At 37.6% G+C, this 20,639-nt stretch overlaps 1 protein-coding gene across 2 annotated transcripts in view; it reads left to right on the plus strand.

The window, feature by feature from the left end:
• The window catches only part of LOC149661322 (uncharacterized), a 46,352-nt gene that overhangs the window by 9,107 nt on the left and 16,606 nt on the right, over window positions 1-20,639 (plus strand). For both annotated transcript variants that reach the window (XM_089842810.1, XM_089842811.1), the window contains exons 2-3: window positions 14,190-14,561; window positions 16,920-17,234. In XM_089842810.1, coding sequence (XP_089698936.1) covers window positions 14,190-14,561; window positions 16,920-17,234 — 687 coding nt within the window. The remainder of the gene's footprint in view (window positions 1-14,189; window positions 14,562-16,919; window positions 17,235-20,639) is intronic.

A 20,639-nucleotide genomic window follows, 5' to 3' on the forward strand; every position in this document is an offset into this window, starting at 1 on the left:
TAATTATCAATTACGCCTTGAGAAATATTAATTTAGTTGCTCTTAATTCGGGTTATTAACTATTAAAGTTAATTAGTCCTAACTTCACTTTTATTGTAGATGGCACGCGGCACTCTGCGGCATTAGATTTAATCCAATTTTATACCAAAAATATCTCGAATTCTTCAGGCTTTTATCTCAGATAATCTTATTATCCATTGAAGTATACAGGGTGTTTTCGAAAAGTCCATCAATAATGAAAGGGCGTATTTATTGGGCCATTTTGAGTCGAAAATGTTCTATGACATTTTGCCGTCCGAGCCACGGTTTTCGAGTTATGATTTGAATATTTTAGGGATGACCCCTTCATTAAATTAGCGCCGTCTTTCAATTTCTTAATTAAATTTAAGGGGGTCATCCGTAAATTACTCCAATCATAACTTGAAAACAGTGGCCCGGACGGAAAAATGTCATAGAACATTTTCGACTCAAAATGACCCAATAAATACGCCCTTTCATTATTGATGGACCTTTCACAAACACCCTGTATAGCTTACTTTAAATTCTGAAAACGTTTAAATTCTACCCCAACAGTCATGACTGTGAAATCAGATTGAATTTGCAACAAAGATAAATCTAAAGGCTACTATGATCTCTTTGAAATAATAACTCGAATATTCTAGCTTTGAATGTATTGACGATTATTCTAGAATGATTGTGGGTAATTCTTGAGGGTGAAGAAAATTGGATATTAAAATTCTTTCGCACTGAAAAAGCTAACTCAAAAAGAACGAAATTTAACTATAGAAAAGGCTGAAATTTTCTAGAGCTTTTCCAAATAAAACCAAGAAAATTTTCCAGGGTTTTTTTTGAACATTTTTATATTTTTACGTTTTATAATGCACTCATCCAATTGCTCGAAAGATCCATTTTCGCTTTTAGTTTTAGGGAAACTATAGGCGGGCAAAAAGCCAATTATTTTAAAGCCGCTCAACAGAGAAGAACTCTTTTTAGGTGCTTTCGTTGGATACGTAACCCTTTTTTTCCTTCATATATCTCTTTACGGAGGCGCTTAGCTATTAGTCAAAATTCTCCTCGAATTTTTATGGAATCTAGGGCTAAGAATAATCCCTTTCCTCCACGCAAACCTTTCGGCGTTTCGTTTAAATCAAACGAACAAGAAATATATATATATATATATATTTTACGTATTCCAGCATTGAATAAATCAATAGTCTAGACCGCTTTTATCAAGGGAATTTCGATGCGAGATTCAATTTTAACCCGAAAAAATGTAGAAAGTTTCTGAAGTATCTTGAATAGATGATTGGTAAAATCCTTCAGGATAAATTTTTACTAGCTGTTTCGTATACTTTTGGAAACTGACAATCCTGTTTACGGAAATTGACACCCAACAAACTAAGGAAAACGAGTTCTGGCTTACTTTTACATAACCAATCTCTTTGGTATGCGCACTGAACGACCCAGTGTGCCATAGTCACCCATAGATAAACAAGCTGTAATGTGCCCAAAAAGTATTATTCTACTGATATGGAAATGGAGTAGTTACGATAAGGTTAAAGTTTGGTCGTTGTTAATCTTGTTTTTCCACATTTTCCCCGCAAAATATTTAAAGTCAAGAATAAAAGGTTTGGCTTAGATTTATAACGGGATCGCGTTAAAATAAAATATTCTTTAGGTCTTTAGAGGTTTCGAAAGCTGAATATTTAAACTTAAGTCTCGTTATGATCCTTAACACCCGTCCGTTCCGCTAAACTAAACGTCTCGTCACACGCAACCGGTTGTATAATACAAACGTTCCTTTTTATCCTAAGCTGAGCTTTGTGGGTTGCGGTCACGCGACCGAGGTCCGATTTAGGCTTAAAATTATTGGCGCGTGATCCACGTTTCCGAAAAGGGAATTCGCGCGCCCTTTTTGGTCAACGAGCTAGCTACACGTCATTTTAAACGCGTTCGTACAAGTCGTGATAGGAAAATTGCAATTGACTTTTTAGCCCTCGATCAACGTCAAAACGAATCCCGTCGGATTCGCTAACGCTTTTATAGGCAAGCGTCACTAGGGGTTAATTTTTGATATATTTAACGTCGGTTAGTTCCGCCCCACATCTTGACACAGTAAAACCAGAAATTTATCATCAAAATTTTTGCTTCTTAGTATAAATTAGCTCTAGACTTATTAATTAAGGTTTTAGTACTGAGATTATGACCCAATGAAATTTAAATTCTAATAGGATAGTTTTCCATTTATATTTATTAAAATAGTTCACATACTTATGCATGGAGCGTTTGTTAGGCTTATAATGGTATTTAAGACGCCAGACTAAAGTAAAGTTCTTTTTGCCAAACCTATTCTGACAAACTGACGGAGGCGTACAGGTCTGTGTTAAACCGTAAAATCATTAAAAAATTTACAAAGTTTTAGCCTTTTTGGTTACGTGCTTTTGGGTTATTAATAAGGTGCGTTAATTAGGTGTAACTTTTGCCTTTTAGACCATAACAAACTACACGCAATCAAGGTTTTTGAAATGCACGATCCCTCGTTATTGTTAAGGTGTAAAACGACTACAATTTATAGACTTTTTTAGCACGTTAGAACTCTGACAATAACTGTAGGGAATGAGAAATACATAGTGCTCGACGTGTAAAAAGACTGATCACATTTTGACACCGTGTTTTAAAAGATGTCTATAGGGAAAATGGACATCTAGTTAGCCTACATATAATCCAGAGACAGACGTATGAACGGAAGGACATGAAACTTTAAAGCGGATTGGGTCTGCCAGCACCATTTTGTCATCTTAAAGTCAGTACTCGCGTTTCAGGAACCATTCTATAATACTTAACCAAAGTTTCTTTTAAGTCTTATCAAACGGTGGAGTAATGGAAAGCTTTTGGAAAAGGCAACCAACTTTTATATGGTCCCTAGAAAAAAGGAGCCCATTTTCAGATCTATTATTTTTCCTTTCTCTTTTTGGGGGTCCATGGGTCCACTATACCGTGTTGAGGGCTTGTTAGCTAGCAATCCCCCCTTCCCCCAAAAGAAACGGAAGCGACTGTAATAGCGTCCAGAACAGCGAAAGAACTGAAAACCTCCATACCAGAAAAAAAATACGAAATTCAGTAGCATTTTTAAACCTGCAAAGTTTTCGGTTTTCTTTATATGGAAGGTAAACTCCAAAATATTCCTCGTGGTAGGATGACAATTCACCTTATTTTTACTGAGAGGCTCCTCGTCCAGTGGTAATTTTACCCCTTATATTACCGACCAATTAGGATCGTAATAACCCAGTAAATTATTGTTTGTAAATCTGCAGCTAACAGAATCCTGTCTCTAAAAGATGTTCATAGGTCACTATCGTACCATAGTCAAGGATCCACTTTTGTTGATACTCTATGGGGCTACAAAAGAGCGAGAAAAAAGGACACGAACTTAGACTTGTGAACCTTGTTAAATCTCAGTTAAGAAAGGCAAGTCGGCATTAGGACATAGTACAGAATTGGAGAACGTAGAAACAGGCAAAAAGGAAAGGTGGATAGGTTATGGAGGACATTTCGGATAAAGAAAGCGAAATCCTTTTTTTTTTTTTGACTCAATCGAAAATTGTGTCGAGCGGGTCGAGTCGGTGTTGGTTGGGACACGTCTGGTATAGATGGTTGGTACGGCGTATTTCTTCTTTGGGCAATAGGGAGGTCGGGCAAGAAGTTGCGTAAATAGGGCAGTTACTGTTCCCAGTTGCTGGCAAAGTTTTTAGAGGCAATTTAGAGGATTGTCCATGAAGTGGTTACGACCCGTAAAACGTGGGTTAACGGGGGTTTTATTTTTTTCTGTTAAGTTTTCCTTGATTTTCTTTTTATACTGTCTGGTATGATCCAAATCCCGCTTCTATAGTTCGGATTTGGCTTTTTTCTTTGGACAAGTAAGTACAACTAAGGATGTAGACGTACGCTTCATTGTTTCCTTTGTAAGGCCATAGCCATTAAACTCCATGACATTTTGTTATTTTTGGGACATGAAGGTTTTAGATTTTAAGTAGAATTATTCGGCTATACGTTTAAGCCTAACTGTTTGTTTCTAGGGGACATTTCCAACAAGAAATGTCACATAACGTAGTGGCAGGTGTGTCAAACTCAATCATCTACGTATTCATACACAGTTTTGTATTTTTTATAACTACGATGTTAGGAAAAACAAAATCAGACTACTTTAAATGGTTCTAGTAAGAGTTTTCTCGAGATTTGTTTAGCGCAGCATTTTAAACATTTCATGAATATTTTATTTCCGATCGAGCAGGGGAAACCACAATAGATTACGGGAGGGACAGTAACGCACCTTCAGAATCTACTGAATTCGATTTGCTAAACCTCATGTTATATATCGTTAACTTGTGTAAATAAAAGGCGTATACCCATGCACCCAATCGGCAAATCCGAAAATTCCGAATCTCCCAAAGTCTACAACATCTTGAGAAAAGAAAACAGAACAAATTTGTCTCGAGTTAACCACCGTGCACACTATATACTACTGCGTAGAGCGAGTACCTCTAGCGTTTGCAGAATCGTGTTATTTTTTTTTCTTATCCTTAACCCTAACTCTATCCCTGTTCCTTAAGTTTTCCGTACTTTTGCTTCGTCCATCTTTTTCCAGCGAGAAACGCTGATATCAGCTAAAAGCGAGTACGTGAGAGACTCCGAGATCAGTCGAATTACAATCTTCCCATGGTTCCCTTCCAATATACCATACGCTTATAGGCAGCCCCTAGTGTAGAAGAATGATTCTCTGGAAGACGCGACCCGACAGAGTGCCGCTCCTACCAATTAGTTTCGAAAAGAATTTAGGAAAGTGTCGCAAGAATAACGCAACATCTCCCAGAATGCAATAGGACTATTTTCCAGCGCTCTGTCCCACACTAATGCTTATCCCAACTTTATTCAGTCACCTTCGGTTCATTAGTCTTTCCTGTAATTCAATATTTATGGACACTAAGAATTAATTCATGTATTCGCGACAATTTTTTTAGGATTTTGTTTCATTTCTTTTTTTGGTGCCACTACTTGGAACTAACGAGAGAAAGCTTAAGGGTATAACACTTTCGCTTTGACCCGGCCTTTATACAGGGGCTTAACTTCATTACAACGAAATTAATGAACAGCTCCTGACTTTTATAAATGATAAGACAATACAAGGTAAAACAACTTAGAAAGAAAATAATTAGAAAAAATTAAGCAAAGACAACTGAAACTTTCAAAGAAAAAAATAATGATAATTAGAAGATGGTTCAACTATTAGAGTTAAATTGCTAGATAAGACTTTTTTAGATGGAAATTCGTTCAGCTCATCTTTGGAACTATAATGAAAGCCATTAGATTTTAGAAGGTATATGCCTCAAGTACCTAAGAAGCCACTATATGCTATTTAGAAACTTGCTGCGACCAGGTACTAACTAATTACGAATAAGGATGACTACAGATCACTAGAAATATCCTCCAACCTTAAGGCAATTCAAGATATTTTTAAGTGGTATGCGAGAGAACGACATCAAAGAGTGGGTTATTAAAGTTTATATTCGTTATACGTAAAACTCTTATAGTTGGGTACGTTTTTCGCATTAACCACGACCGGTGCATGCTCGGAAATGACCGACAAATTGGTTCAGTTTCCGTTAGTCAGGGACTCGGGACCCGGCGGCCAGCGCTTACGTGGATTCCTTCCCTTTTCGTTAAGCCTAATGGTCGAGAAGACCCAAGCGCAGCAACACTGTACACGCGTCTCAGAAAGGAGCCGTGGCCTCTATTCCAAGGACTTGCATGGAGCATGGGAAATTGAAGAGAACTAAAACCTACGTCTTGGGTTAGGCCTTGGGTATATGTCCACTAATCTAGCGTAGGTCGACTGCAATCGTCTAAGAGAAAGTTCAGTTTTTCTTGGCTATATGTCCGCACGTGGGTCGCGTATGGTATGGTATAACTCCGACTTCCGGTGGCGGGCTCAGGAAGTAGAAAAGCGTTACTGGGGCCATGGGGCGGATGAAAGTAGGAGGGGGGGTAAGAATGTCGTCTTCATTTCAAAGTCACTTCACGAAAACGATTCGTGCGGCATTCAATGTAAGCGCTGGGATAGAAGTTGCAATTTTTTAACAATGTTTTTGCGCTACATAAGGATTCTCAGGGAAATTCTTGAAATTTTGCCTTCCGATGTTTAGTTTTTTTAATAGAAAATGTATATAGAAGAGTTTTAAATTTAGCTCGCATTTACATGTTTTCTTTTTAAGTTAGATTGAAACTAAGCTTATATTATTAAAAAGAGCTCAATATTAACATGCTCCATAATCTAAATTATCTTTAATTACTTATCTCGTGGTTAGAGATGCTCTAAATCGCAATGACAACGAACTAACTTACAACCATGCTAAAAGATTAGAGCTCTTAAATTATAAAAAGGCCTATAGTTGTTATTTGTTGATTTCACCGTTAGACAACATATATTTACTATGTTACCAAGGAAACGTCGAATTATACATAGCTTTATGGGGGAATAACATGTTATATGGTTGGGTTTGTCTTAACTCTGGCTTGCCTGCCGGATATTTGAAGATAAACTCGGTATAATTCGGCCATTTTCTGTCGTCCAGAAACATTTTTCGTTGGTCGAAGTATACGAGCTTCCTTAAGCCCTAATACATTTTGTATTCCCTTTACGAGTAACGATAGGCGTTCTCCCTTCGCTTAGAAATAACCGAGAATAAAGGCCTAGTTTAGAAGCAACAGCCGCCGGGTCATCCAAACCTCGGCGTAAATCAAGTAAAGAAGAGTCGTTAGGCCCGAAATAGGCTTAAGTCCCAGGCTATTAGTTCCTAAGAATGTCCCCGTAAATTTCGACACTCCACGGCCGCTCTAGAGACAAAATGTCTTTTAACCATAGCTATTGTAAATACGAGGAAAATTCCCAAGCTTAAAAATATGGTTAAATTTGCGTCCAATGATATCGTTCCAGTATATTGCAAGATACACATTTACGATATCTACGCGCGAGACTATATTTTTGGAAATATTAAGATGACCTATGCACGTAACCCCGAGTGCTTGCGAAAAACTTCAAGGGATAAATTTTGGATATTGGTATAAAATAAAGCTATATTTCTTTAGTTTTGACCAAAAATAAAAAGAGGAATTTTCTAACTAAATCCAGCCATAAAACAGACGTTTTTAAACACCAATCTTGAATAAAAGATACCAACCTAAAATGCTGTGGTGCGGTATTTTAAAACATTTCTGAAGAATATGAAAAACCCAAAGCAGCCTAAATTTACTTCAGCCTGCAAAATTACCATTGAAATATATACGATAGTGTTTACGCCAAGTTTTTAAATTTCACTCCAAATTTATGTACTAGTAAATCCTTCAATCAAGCGTTGTGTGTACAGCGAAAGTTTGAACGCGGTTCCTTACCAGGTCAAAAGGGGTGAGGGGTTATGAACGAAAGTTCACGGTTCGGTTTGGTATATCCCAAGTTCAATATGCAACGGCGTATAAACCTGAATGTATCTAATATTTAACTACTAACTAATAAATGTGGTGAACTTTCATTCTGAAATGAACTGATAAAATTGTTAGGGTGTTGGTGGTGGCATGAATTTGAACACATTCTATCGGCAGAAAACTTTCTCCGATAAAATATCGGTAAAAATCAAGAAATAAAACAGCTACTTGAAAAAACAAATGTCCGACCCCTATTTTCCTTGATCGTCCTCATACTGTCAACAGTAAAGGATGAAAACTTTGCATAAATGAACGGTGGTAAACAGTCAGAGCGTTAGACTACGACGTGAAAGTCCCGGGTTTTTAATAAAAATAATCTATAACTATTTTAGCGCCACCTATAACTGATTCAGACTAGAAGTACTGTTGAACAAGTTCCAAATTGCGCACACGAAAAGGGGCCAAGACATCCAACCAGCCGAAAGAGCTTTCCGTATAAACCTTTCAACCTCAATCTGGGAAAATATGAAAATACCGGATATTGGAGCGAAAGTCACCCTACCAATTCTCACAACAAGAAGTTAAAAATCAAACTTATAATCCGAGCGCCGTACGGATGAAGAGAAAATACCGAAAAAGCGAAAACGCCATGATCGATTATTCTCCGGCTTCAATTTTGAAAGAGCGGGTTGCTTGCTTATTTCTGAAGCGCTGCCCAGAAGAGTCAAGCACTCTTCTGAACTTCGGAGTTTTCGGAGGAAATTTTAAAACCGGCGGCTGCACCGGCCTCCTCCTGTAAGTTTATCCGACACTTAACCCATATTTGGGGGAGAACGGACCTGAGCTATATAGTAAATCAAGGACCACTTTTACGAGATCAGTGAGAAAATATAACGCCAGGCTCTTGAAGTTTAAAAATAGCAACGTTATAAAAGTTTGGGAAGATCGCGAGGAGGTTGACGGTTGAAATGACCCACTATGCTCTTGGAAGGGTTATAAAAAACGGCTGTGGAACATTATTAATCTGAACGGTCGGTATAGGATGCTTAGAGAGAATCTTCATCGTCTCTGTACTAAAAATAAAGGAGAGTTTCGCTATTCATTCATTCATTCATTTTTACAAAGAATATTTCAAAGAGTTCCGGAGATGCGGTGATAATCAAACCAACTAGGTTCTAGAAGAGTTCGATCTATTCTATTTTCGTGATGTAATTGGATAAATTCGCGACGGTATAAGAGTATTTGCGAGGCATGCCGGGAACATAAATCTTAAAGCAAATGGGAGTGAGACATCTTGACGAAAAGCAAAGACGCGCATCCATTTATTTTGGGCCCAAAAAGCGAGCGCCCATAGCCCATCTTTGCTTATATCACCAGGGTACAACCACCATAGGTCGGCGGCTCTCGTCTCGTTTGCCTAACGGGTTTTCCTACGTACACTAGCTAACCCTTAACGAGAAAGAACGTCCATGCAGGACGAGTAAAAATGTTTATTTAGAATATTCCCTACTTAGCGAAGAGTCTAGAGTCTAAAGCTCGCCCAAAGCTTTGGAAAAACCAAGAAATCCCCAAGACCTTTATATCTTCTTAAGCCTTTGGCCATTACTTTTCAAACTAAATAGTAAATAAAACTATTCCTGGATTTTCCTCCATAGAAATGATTAATAAAAGACTTAATTCTTTGAAGGTTGAACCAGGTTCGCTTCAGTTCAATTCTTGAAAAATATTTCAAACATCAACCAGAAAAAATTGTAGATATTTTCCATTTCCAAAAATTTTCAATTCTCAAATAACAAAACTAAGTTAACAAGCTTAATTTTCACTGTTTCAAATATTTAAAGAAGTAGGGTACCACTACCGGAAACCAGAAGGAGATAATAGAAGAAGGCTGACACTCTGTATCCTCTTAATACTTCAGTTATGTAACTTGATTCTTCCCAGGCGAGGGATCCCTTTTTGTTTGCTCTCTTGCTTACAAAACTTCAGATATGCATCGCACCGTGGGGTGAATTCGAGAACTGTTTCTTTGGTACTAAATCCTCAGTATTCAACCCACAAACTTTGATTGCCTTGACGTGGGACAAAAATCCACAAGCGCATGCGCCTTGGCAAATAGTTAAGCAATAATAGAGTAAATGATGAGGGTACAATTTATCGCGTATATGATTCGGTTTAGTATTCTTACTCCAAATGTAAAATGATGTTGGGAAGAATCACGTTACAACTACCCCGCTTTGTAGTAAGCACACTTCTCTCGTAGAGAAGTATTATATATTTCTGAAGAAACTGACGCTTAGCTTTCATACTATCTATCTCTTAAAGAAAGATACAAGAAAACCTAACAATTTCATTAGTGAAAATTGCGCATATTGTTACAGTCAAATTTTGGACAGGGAAGGAAGAGAATGGCCTTTAAGAAAATAAATAAATAAATAAAAAACTTTAGTATAAAATATTCCAAGAAAGAATAAAAGAAAGAGAACAAAATCAGAATATAAGGCTGCATTCATGGCGGTGGCTCTTACCTAGATCCTTTTATCCAGCTAGAACTTTTATTTTGATAGATAAATAGAAAAAATAGAAGGAGGAGAAAAAATAAAGATAAAAAGATACGAGCCTGTGGAAAGAATTGGCCAAAGAGAGAGATAGAGAAGGAAAAAAAAAACCCTTAGCGGATTTGGGAGCTTCCAAAAGTCCCTTCCGAAACCAAGGGGTTCCTCCATACTTATTGCTTCTACAGCCTTAAGAAAAACACACTTTTCTATTGGCGTATAGTTTCACATGGAGTAGTAAATGTACTGGAGTGATAGTTCAAACTCCTAATATTTATCAATAAAAATAAGAAAATTCTATCAAGATTATTTAGGGTTCAGACAAATTATTCGAATTTTACTTTGGGAATATTTTAGAATCAAGAGGTTTTTTTTTTTAAAAAAAATAGCATGTGATTATAGGGACCATGTAATTTGCTCGAAATCTGATAAATCCCTGTGGTTCTACTATTGTAGCACGATTAAAAAATAAATAATCCAGAATTTCCACCGACTACTAAGTATTCATGTACGTGTTTTGGAATGTAAATTCTTGCAAATTCGTTAGTGTCAAACCCCTCGTACTGGACCGAGTCGTAGCCCGCCCTAAGCTAAGCCTTAGCTCGCGATGTTAGGCATAAATGGGAAGAAATGACAAATGGAATGGCGGTACGCCTTTTGAGGTTCACTTTGTAGGATGACAACAAAAGTCCAAGGAAAAAAACTAAGGGAGGAGTAGGAAAAAAAATTCAGAAAAAAATAAATGGGCTTTTAAGTCCTGAATCTTTGTTTCTCTCAGAATGGGAGATGGGGGGAGGGTTGGTAAGGAGGGGAGAACAAGGGGAAAGGTTATGTAAAAAGATTGCCCCCGAGGTTTGGCACTAACCAAAGAACCCGTCCGGGACCCGGCAAAAAGGCACTGAATTGGTATTTTCGGATCATCCATCGCGCCTACGGGGCAAAAGCTCTTCTGGGAGTACGATCCGAGAAGTTACTGTATAACAGTGTAAGTTCCCAATGGTCTATCCCCGAAACTAAACTCGTAAAAAAAAAGAGAGAGAACTGATACGCCCGCTTTCCAGAATAGCTACACCACCGCAAATAAAAAGGAAGGTATATTTTCCGATTTCGAATTGCTCTGATATACTTCCTTAATGGCAAATGATTCGCTTCTAACGGTTATATTCGCTTCAACGCTAAATACGATGGCCGATAATATGAGGCGCAATTCGTTGTTTGGAGGTCAGAAGGTCATGCGGACGCAGGTTTAATTATAAACACGTTATCACAGTCCTTTAGTACTTAAAGAGGCGATTTAAATACACACCCCATCTTTAAATTCTAATTAATCAAATCAACAAAAGAGACATTGAAAAAGAGAGTGTTCCTTGCCAAATCTATGTCAAATCTTCAAAAAGAAGTTTATATAATAGACCTCTATACATTTTGAAAGACTGCATGGGTGCGAAAGAATTTATATATTTCATTCACTCAAAACTTCCAAAAAGCCCACTTTACAAGGCAATAGCGGTTATTTTAAAGTACTTGGCCATTACGCGAAAAGCTTCAGACACGAGTCACTAAACATACCGGGTGAGGCCTTCACCATTGATCACCGTGAACTCCCGCTATTGGAAAGGCGGTCCAAGTAATACTGTATGACAACTGAAACGGATTAACACCCTGTACAGTCCTGAAATCCCTAGATAGATGGAGTATACTGCAACGACAAAAAACATCTTTCAGATTTTCAGAGTCAGTCGCGCTATAAACTAGCTTAAAGGCAGTCGTGAAATTGTCGATTGTTCATTTTGTTTTCAGGCTGACTTAAGCGTAAAATATGGTTTGAAGCTATTTCGAAAATAAAAAAAGAAATATAACAGAGCACCCACCACGTGTTAAGTATAAGTGTAGGGTGGTTTTTCTTGAGAACGTTTTTAAAAAACACTTTTTCAATCTCGGCTCTTATTTATATAACCTAGAAGCGGGCGGGATGCGTTGAAGATTGGATTGGATGGAAAGGAGAGGAGAGTAAAGAAGAGAGAGAAGAAACTTTTGACAAGCTCGTCTTTTTCTCTTCTTTAAACGTAATCTCAAATTTTCTGGAATCGGTCGCGAATGTACTATATTTAGTTGCCAAGAATGACTAAACTAACTTTGGGGGATGAAGCTCGTGGATCGAGCCATCGCAATCCTAGGAGATAAGTTTGGGCTGCTCTTAACGAGAGCGAATCGAGCTAACTTAGAAGTCGCGGACCGGAAAAACTCAAGAGGGGAAGAAAAAAAAGGAGGATCGTATATATTCCTATAGCCATAGTTGAGTCAAGGGTGCGTGAGATCAACCGATGCTCAGAGCAACTGGGCTTTCGGTTGCGTACCACGACTAAAAATCCGGATGGTTAAAAGCTTCCGGTTTGAGGAGAGTGTGGAAACGGTGCTTGGGGTACTAGCTAAACATTTTATATTAGCTTAAATGACCTTGGAAAAACGATACAAGAGCAAGATGACCACCATATTCCACAAACGTTTGAGGCCGCTGTCAAACTGTGTCAGAGGAAAAATAAAATGATACGGAATGCCGGATTTTCCTTATTAAACCAATAAGGTATTTTTTCGGGTGACTTGATCGAGGTAAAAGGATTAGGTCCTGACCATCTTGTAAGCAATATTTGAAGGAAACTGTTTACCAGACGAGGCGAGTAGGAGTATGGAGAGATATTGGGTTGCCAGACAACTTCACTCGACGTTTCTGCTCGCTCAGAGAAAACTCTTTTTCATATAGGAAAAGGTTAACAGCATTTGGCAGCGCGTATCCCGAGTTCGCTGGCGCAAAAGACCCGCACGACGATGAATATCCCCCTACTCTGTTCTATTTCTGGCACAACCCAAACTCCAAAAACCAACAAGGTCGAATCAAGGACGTCTGATCCGAAGTTTATTCGCACAGAACTATTAGATCACCCAAACTTTTCCAATAACTATGAACGAATATGACTACATAACACTGAATCATAAAATTCCTGCGCACGTATACTTAACTTGGCACACTACAGTCTTTAGGGAAACATTCTCCGTAGATTAATATCCCAATTCTTAGAAGAGAAACGATATTTTGGCCAGGACTGATACTTTTGAGTGACTAATCACGAATTACGTCAATCATTGTCAAGTTTGACATGTTGTTTTAAACCAAACCAACAGGTATTGTCAAAATTTAGAGGTTTGAAAACAAACTTTCAGTTGAAACCTAATCTTCTCATTTAACCGATATTAACCTTCTTAGTCCAAGTCTGCACTTACAATAAGATTATTTTTTAAGAAGTAAATGTCCTACAGGAGAATCTGATACTATGTACGTGTAAAGTTGGTCTTGGTATGTTCTCAGACGTTAATGGGTTCTTGGTTTAGTTCATTACACCTTGAAAAATCAGCGGGGAAGAAGCTACCGCGGTGGGATATTACAAACTAAACCCGCCAAGAGATAAAATAGAATGTGAAATTTATTATAGCTTATAAACGTCGATATAATCTAGTTAAGTACATTATAACTGGGTATATATATAGTTTCGAGGAAAACCAGCTGCGGTTAATGTTAATTCAATATTGACGACGCGTTGATCCAATGCCCATCAAATTTAGGCAAACGCCAACTACCACAAACTCTTAGGGCTCGTTTTCATAGGCGCGAGTTGCGTGAAAATTTCGAGCGAAAGCGGAAACGTTCGAAAAAAGTACGTTACAGCGCGTATTCAAACTCGTGAAGCGTGAGCGTTTTCGAATTTTCTAGCTTCTATGAAAACGAGCCTTTATTGATATAGCCTATAACTTCTAAATTGAGCGTAACGCTTATAACTCCTAATTTTAACTTGTTTTCCATAAAATAACAAACCTAGACGAACATACTTCCCTGCCGTACTCGTTCCAATTTTACGCTCAATTTGATTTGCAAAGTCAAACATCATTAAAACAAGAAGCAATCTATCAAGAGTGGCTTAATAAGAAGTGTGATAATTCAGTTCAACTGCGACAGAAGTGAAGATAGATATAATTTAACCTCCCTATTCGATATTCCTTGTTGATTTACTCTTGAAAATATTAAACTTTCTAAATAAAGTAGACTTTTCTTTAACCATATATTAATGATCATATTTCTAAATTTCTGTTTTCTATTTCCTTTTACAGAACTTCGCGCAGTTAAAATAAACGAGATTACCGTCCCATCGTCAATTAAGAATGGCACAAATGAAATTTTGGATTTGGACTGCGATTACGACGTAGCTGTAGGTGAACAAAACGTCGCGATAAAATGGTATCTGAACGACGATCCTGAACCAATTTATCAGTGGATACCAGATCTGATGAAACAATCAACTTCGGAGAAATATCAAGATTATATCCTGGTCGAAAGTCAACTATCAGAGACCACTTTAAACGACAAAAGGTTCCGAACATTAAGAATTAAACGTCCAACGACGCAATTAACGGGGACGTATCGTTGCGAAGTCTTGTCTTACGATGGTCAGGACTCCAAAGCTTCGGTTATGGTTGTTTACGGTAAGTTTTAATAGGCTTAGTACCACAGGTTTATAAGACATTTTCCATAAGTATACTTCGAAATGCTAGAGACTAACTGAGAGCTATTTCGAGAACGACAAGAGAGAATTCACTATACTCGGTTTGGTAGTCCATCTTCCTATTTAGTCTGCACTAAGCCTACGACAGCGCCTCACCAGGCGTTGCTTTACGGGAATCTATAAGTTTCACCATACGTCACTTCATGACAAGCTCTCAGTAACCAGTGACAAACAAAAAGACGCCAAACTATTTAAGAAGCGGATAAAAATAAGGTTTTAGGCACAATCTCCGCTCTGATCATTAAACATTTTCCAATCTAATTCGGCGGTTTAATATTCGCAACGAGGGAGAACTAATTTCGAGAGCTATATTATTGACAAGGTAGCGTAAATTAGCGCTGCGCACATAAGTCTTACTGGTAACACGTAATAGACCAGACATAAACTAGCTTAGACCACCCTTCTTAATCAAGGTTTCACTTTCCGAAATCGAGATTTCCCGGGACTTTCAAGAGATTTATGTCCCTAAATTGATGGATCCCGGCCAGATTTTATCACCAGGGGCTGCCCAAAATCATGGACTGATTATAGTCGAGAACAAGCCGTAGAACATCTATTTTCCCAATCTCTCCATCCCAAATAGACATATATTTTGAGCTTCATCATCTCGGTATCGAGATAACAAGCGTGTTTCCTTAACTGTACTATAGTTTAAGTTCCCAGAGAGACGCATCATGTAAACCAAGAGTTTAGAAGCATAAATGAAAATCATTGCAGACTTTGATCGTTTTGCTGTCCTGGGTATATTAGTCCATGTTATTAGTAAACTGAACGGACGTTGGTCATTCGTGTTTAAAAGAAGAAAATCGTAAAAAACAGTAGTTTTAGTGTCCGAGCGAGGAAATAGATGGGGTTGGACGAAGATTTACGATTTTGGGGATTAAGGGGCATCTAGGAGTAGCCTAACTCGGACGTCGATCTCAACTATACAGTTTGACTCTTTTTCCGCCCATTTTATGTTTAGCTAGTACTACTACGAATCTTAACCAGAAGTCCAACTAACTCCACTCGTTCGTTCCCTGTCCAATCTTAAGACATCTTGCTCTACCATCCAATATTCGGCCCATAGCTATCAAAAATAATTTCAGCATTAAACTGATAGGAAATATTGGTAACCCATAACCGGGAGAAGTAGAAAAGGAGAGAAATTATACGAGCTATTTTGAACGCAGATATTAACTCCCACAAGAATAGGAAAACTTGGTTAGCGCTCAGACCAGTACCTAACCTTAGGTCTGTCCCTCCCTTTCAAAATTCATTGAGGGATTCTAGACTCGCGTTGTGGCACTAGTTAACCCCGGAATGTCCCTGCCCATAAATATTCAATTGATATTTTACGAATCCCCAATACCTCGATTACTTATTGAAAACATACAAATTTATATGGATTTTGGATATCTAGGCTCCATCCAAAGTATAAAGCTCCAACTTCCTTCTGGCTTGTAACAAGCGTACCATTTGCAGGGCGTCAGTTTCTTATTTACCGAGTAACTAAAATATTCCCACTACAGCTAGCGTTCGAAGGACAGTCTCTCTTTGTACAAACATTGAAAGTCTTTCGGGATTTCTTGTATCATTCGTAATTTTTACTTTTTCGCTTTTTCTTTCTCTTAAGATAAGATACAGATTGCACAGAGTTCTAGAGATTCGTCGCGTGAAAGCTTTCTTAGATGCAAATATAAAATTGGTCCAGAGATAGGTTAATATAAATCTGTTTACAATGAATTATATTGATTAAGAACGCGACGTAATTCGCAGTAAAAATCTAGGGTAAACACTTTGTTGAAAGCTTCGGAAATAAGTCTACAGGGAGTTTTTAAATTAAAGCGAAAATAAAAGTTGTTTTTGTTTCGTTAGAAAGCTTTTAAAGTTGAAAACAAAATAAACACTACTTATATCAGTCATTTTCCCTGAAATTTTCTTATTGGTTACATTTTTAACTTTGACATCTTGTTTAGCGGATTAAATATTTTAAAACTACTGAAGTTTCACTAATTGCTTATCTTTTCAAATTCCTTCACAACTGAAGTCTCCAGACTGAAAACTTCGAAGAACAAATAGGCCTACATTTTAATTCACAGTTGTTTCTCAAATTTGTCACATTTCCTTAGATAAACTGAAATATTACAATAGTTTTATAAATATCTTGAAGTTTCTCTAACAAACAACTATAGGACACATTTATTTTTATAAATTCCCTGAATTAATATCTTAGTTAAGCCTCGGTTAAAATTTTTCCCTGAGTAATCCTAATGGTCTCTTTCATGTCGGGGATCAGCCCATCCAGAGAAGTTGAAGTTCATCGCTTCGGAAGGTGGTCCAATAGAAGGGGTCAATTTGACTTGCGAAGCGGAAGGGGTATTCCCGTTGCCCCAACTAAGAATCTACAAACTTCCGACGGGAGGATCTCAGAAGATTCAACTTCCGGGCAAAAAGATGCTCAACAATGAAAAAGGAGTCTACGATATCAAACTAAGCGTTCAATTAGACAACCTAGAGGAAACGACGGATCCCTTGTATTTTGAATGCGAACTTCTAATTAACAACACAGATTTTAAACTACACGAAAGGCTGACGTACATACCATCAACAGGTAAGCGAATTTATATTATATAAGAGGCTAAAATTAAGGTACATCCCCAGTAACGAGAATTAATTCTTTGAAATGGTGATAAGGCCTAGAAATTAAGTAAAATTTGTATAAAAATTGGTATTTCTGTTGTATCTTTACAAAAGGGAAGGAGTAAATCCCTCGGGGTGAATAGCTGTTATGAATAACGCGACTTCTGAAATGCCCCCACGCGGCTGATTTTGAAGTTTTAAACTTTCACATTATAGCAATATATACACCAGGAAAATGATATATCGAATTTTTCGCACCCCTCAAAAGATTTATGGTTTATAGCGGAACACAATAGGCAGAGAGGCCCAGCGACACACTTTTGGTTTTAAATATAATAGAGGAAGATCATTTCTCGGTGGCACTTTTTTGTGGCTAGCTCGAGAAGGGAACCTTCAGCCATAAGGGAGGGTTAAAAATATTATCGGTCGAAAATTTCATATTTTTCTTTACAATAAAAAGAAACGTTAAGCCTAACGTCATACCCTTTTCTTAACTGGGATATCGGGGGGGGGGAGGTGTTTGAAGGGAAAGGTTGTGGGTAGGCTTGTGTCGTAAATCATTTGACCCTCCGTGACGTTTATGTCACACGTTTCGGCTGGCCAATGGAAGAGGGCGACACCGGGTGACAAGTTCGGAACTATACCAAAGAACTTTAACATATTGAGGAAAGGAAAGAATGGCAACGTGAATTCCATTTTTAGACCAAATCTTAATTCACAGTAAAGCTTTTCATCTATTTTTTATAAACTCGTAGCACTTGCAAAAAAAATATCAGTGCTTAACTAATAATAGTTATATCAACTCTAATGGTTATATATGAAAGTTAAAAACAACATATATATGTATTTGACTCGGTACAGGTGAATTCACAACAAAAATATTTAAATTTTGAAATTTGAGCCATCGCGGATTATTTGAACAATGTTTTTAAATCAGCATAACCACGCGGGAAATATTTGGAATCGTATATTGCAGTAGGCCTTTATTTAAAGATGTAGTCAAAATCATGTCGATGTTTTCGAAAGAGAAGGCGAGTTGGAAGTAGGATTAACATTTCGGGCTTTTTTATGCCGTTTTTATATCTCGTAAAAAAGATAAAATTATTCAAAACAGAATTTAGTTTTGAAAAAATGTATGCGCGATTAAAATCTTATTGAAAAAACAAGGAGGATGTATCTGTGGAGTAGACGTATTAAGATCTAATGATGACACAAACGTCATTTAGTTTCGTCTTCACGTTATACATCCTCCTTATTTCTTATATAGTTAGGGTACTCGAATGAAAATCTTAAGTATCGAGGAAGCAAAAACTGTACTCTATAAGCGACGTAGAAGCGACAAAACACCCCATTGACAATTGGGGGTTTTTATACCGCGATTTTGTAAAGTTCCAAGACGCTCAAAGGCCGTAGCTCTTGGTAGTTTTTGAGTGTTTGGGGGTAGAGTATACTGAATATTTTTGGCTTTATCCAAGAAACCGGAAATTGGCGCGAGTCCAACGAGAGTAAAGATGGCAAAGCTCGGAGATTCAACTCTCTCTCAAAGTTTCTCCTCCGATAGAGGCATCTTGCCAGTTAACTTCCTGTTTTAAAAATCTTCTCCGATGGCGAGACTTATAAAGGCACTAAACCTTAAAGTCTAGAATTCTAGGGCTGCGTGAAGACGGCGGCGGCAGTTTATATATTTTATCGGCTATCCAATATTTTTCTTTCAAACTTTTTCGGGAAAAGTGGGTGTCAAAATAAATAAGTTGACGACGCGTATTTTCTAATATCCTTTAAGATGATTCTTAATAATTGCGCTAGAAATAGCTATTACACCATTTAAATGAGGTTAAGTCAATTTCTGGGTATAAGCAGGGATAGATTTAATTTCAGAAGTAGGAATGGAGAACAGAGTAATCTGGGCGCGTGTCAAAGTCCCGGACCCCCTTCCATGGGACGGAGGGGTATGAAAGAAGAGGCGGGTCATAGCGACAGAGGTAAAGAGGAATAAGGTATTTTTCACCGTCCTTGTGAGCTACGTCATCAAAACGTAGTTTAAGTGAGCCAATAAGATAATTTAAAATTTTCGTTACGTGTTGGAGGGAATAACTGAAGTAAATACTAACCCGTTCTCCAGTTCTACTTCGAAAATTAAATCTATTTTTTAAAACGTTCGTTAAACGGTGAAATTAGTAATCACGAAAATAATTCTCCACGAAATATACCTGTGTCACTCGAAATTACGTTAATTTACAATCGACATTGAAAAGTGTACCCAAACATTACCGGTTTAAGGCTATATTCTGGATAGAGGAGCAAATAACACCCTGTTATTACAATCGCTTCAAGATTTTAAGAAAATTGTTGAGAAATCAAAATACTAGACGTGGGTAAAACTTTAGGGCATCGTATAATGGTTTTAAGCGCGTGCAAGAGCTTATTTAATTGTGACGTATGCGCTAGCACGAGGAATACGTCCCACGCTTTTGTTTCGTAAAAGATAAACCTAAGTATTCCGCGAAGCTCGTGACAGTCCACAAACACTACAAGCGAGGAAGGTATCCGGAAAAATCTTCCCAAAATACCTTCAAAACACAAACAACGGAGTTTTGGTACAGGGGGGCTACTAGGATAATAAACAAAACTCCCTCCTAACCCTTTCCTCTCGGTCTCGGAACCGAGGGCTCTTTCTAATTATTCCAAAGTATACAAATTTTCTCTATCCTCAAAGGATATGTCTGGTCCGCTCTTAAAGTTTAGACAAAATATTCCACGGGCTCTGGAAAGCATCCTCCAAAATGTTTCTCCTCCTAAATTTGTGTTTACCAAACATTTTTGAAGAGTTTTTTAGCCCCTATCCTATGTAAAGATTCCTCTATAGCACTCGCGCCCAAAACTCATTTCCGTTTCAATTTAACTAATACGTCTAAAACATTCATTCATCTTGTCTGGATACTCTGACAAACTTCGTAAAATTACTGGCATTTAACTGAATTAAACCAAGTGGTGGCTTGGATACGTAGTTTAGCGAGCTTAATAGTTAACTTGATTACAATAAAATATAAGTATTCTAGACCTAAATATAAAATTTATTTTCATTACTTATTAAATTAACCTGAGCAACCACCAATTAGTTCTAAGCAACTTAAAAACTAATCCTCAAAATCGAACAGAAATATACCACTGATTTTATCAGTTTAACCTTTAAAAAACCTTAACGGTGGTAAAATGATTACGAGCAACTCTGCACTTGATCTACGCGGGTTTAGTAGTTAAGAATATCGCTCCGGTTTAATCTACACTCATTAAAGCTATTCCCAAACATTGGCGGTCGGTGCGAATGCATAAATTAGTGAAAGTTTCTAGACAGAAGTTCGACGCCCTCCTAGCC

This window comes from Phalangium opilio, unplaced genomic scaffold (assembly GCF_054372755.1).
Source record: "Phalangium opilio isolate 3A_F unplaced genomic scaffold, DU_Popi_V2 ptg000070l_1, whole genome shotgun sequence".
Taxonomy (NCBI): domain Eukaryota; kingdom Metazoa; phylum Arthropoda; class Arachnida; order Opiliones; family Phalangiidae; genus Phalangium; species Phalangium opilio.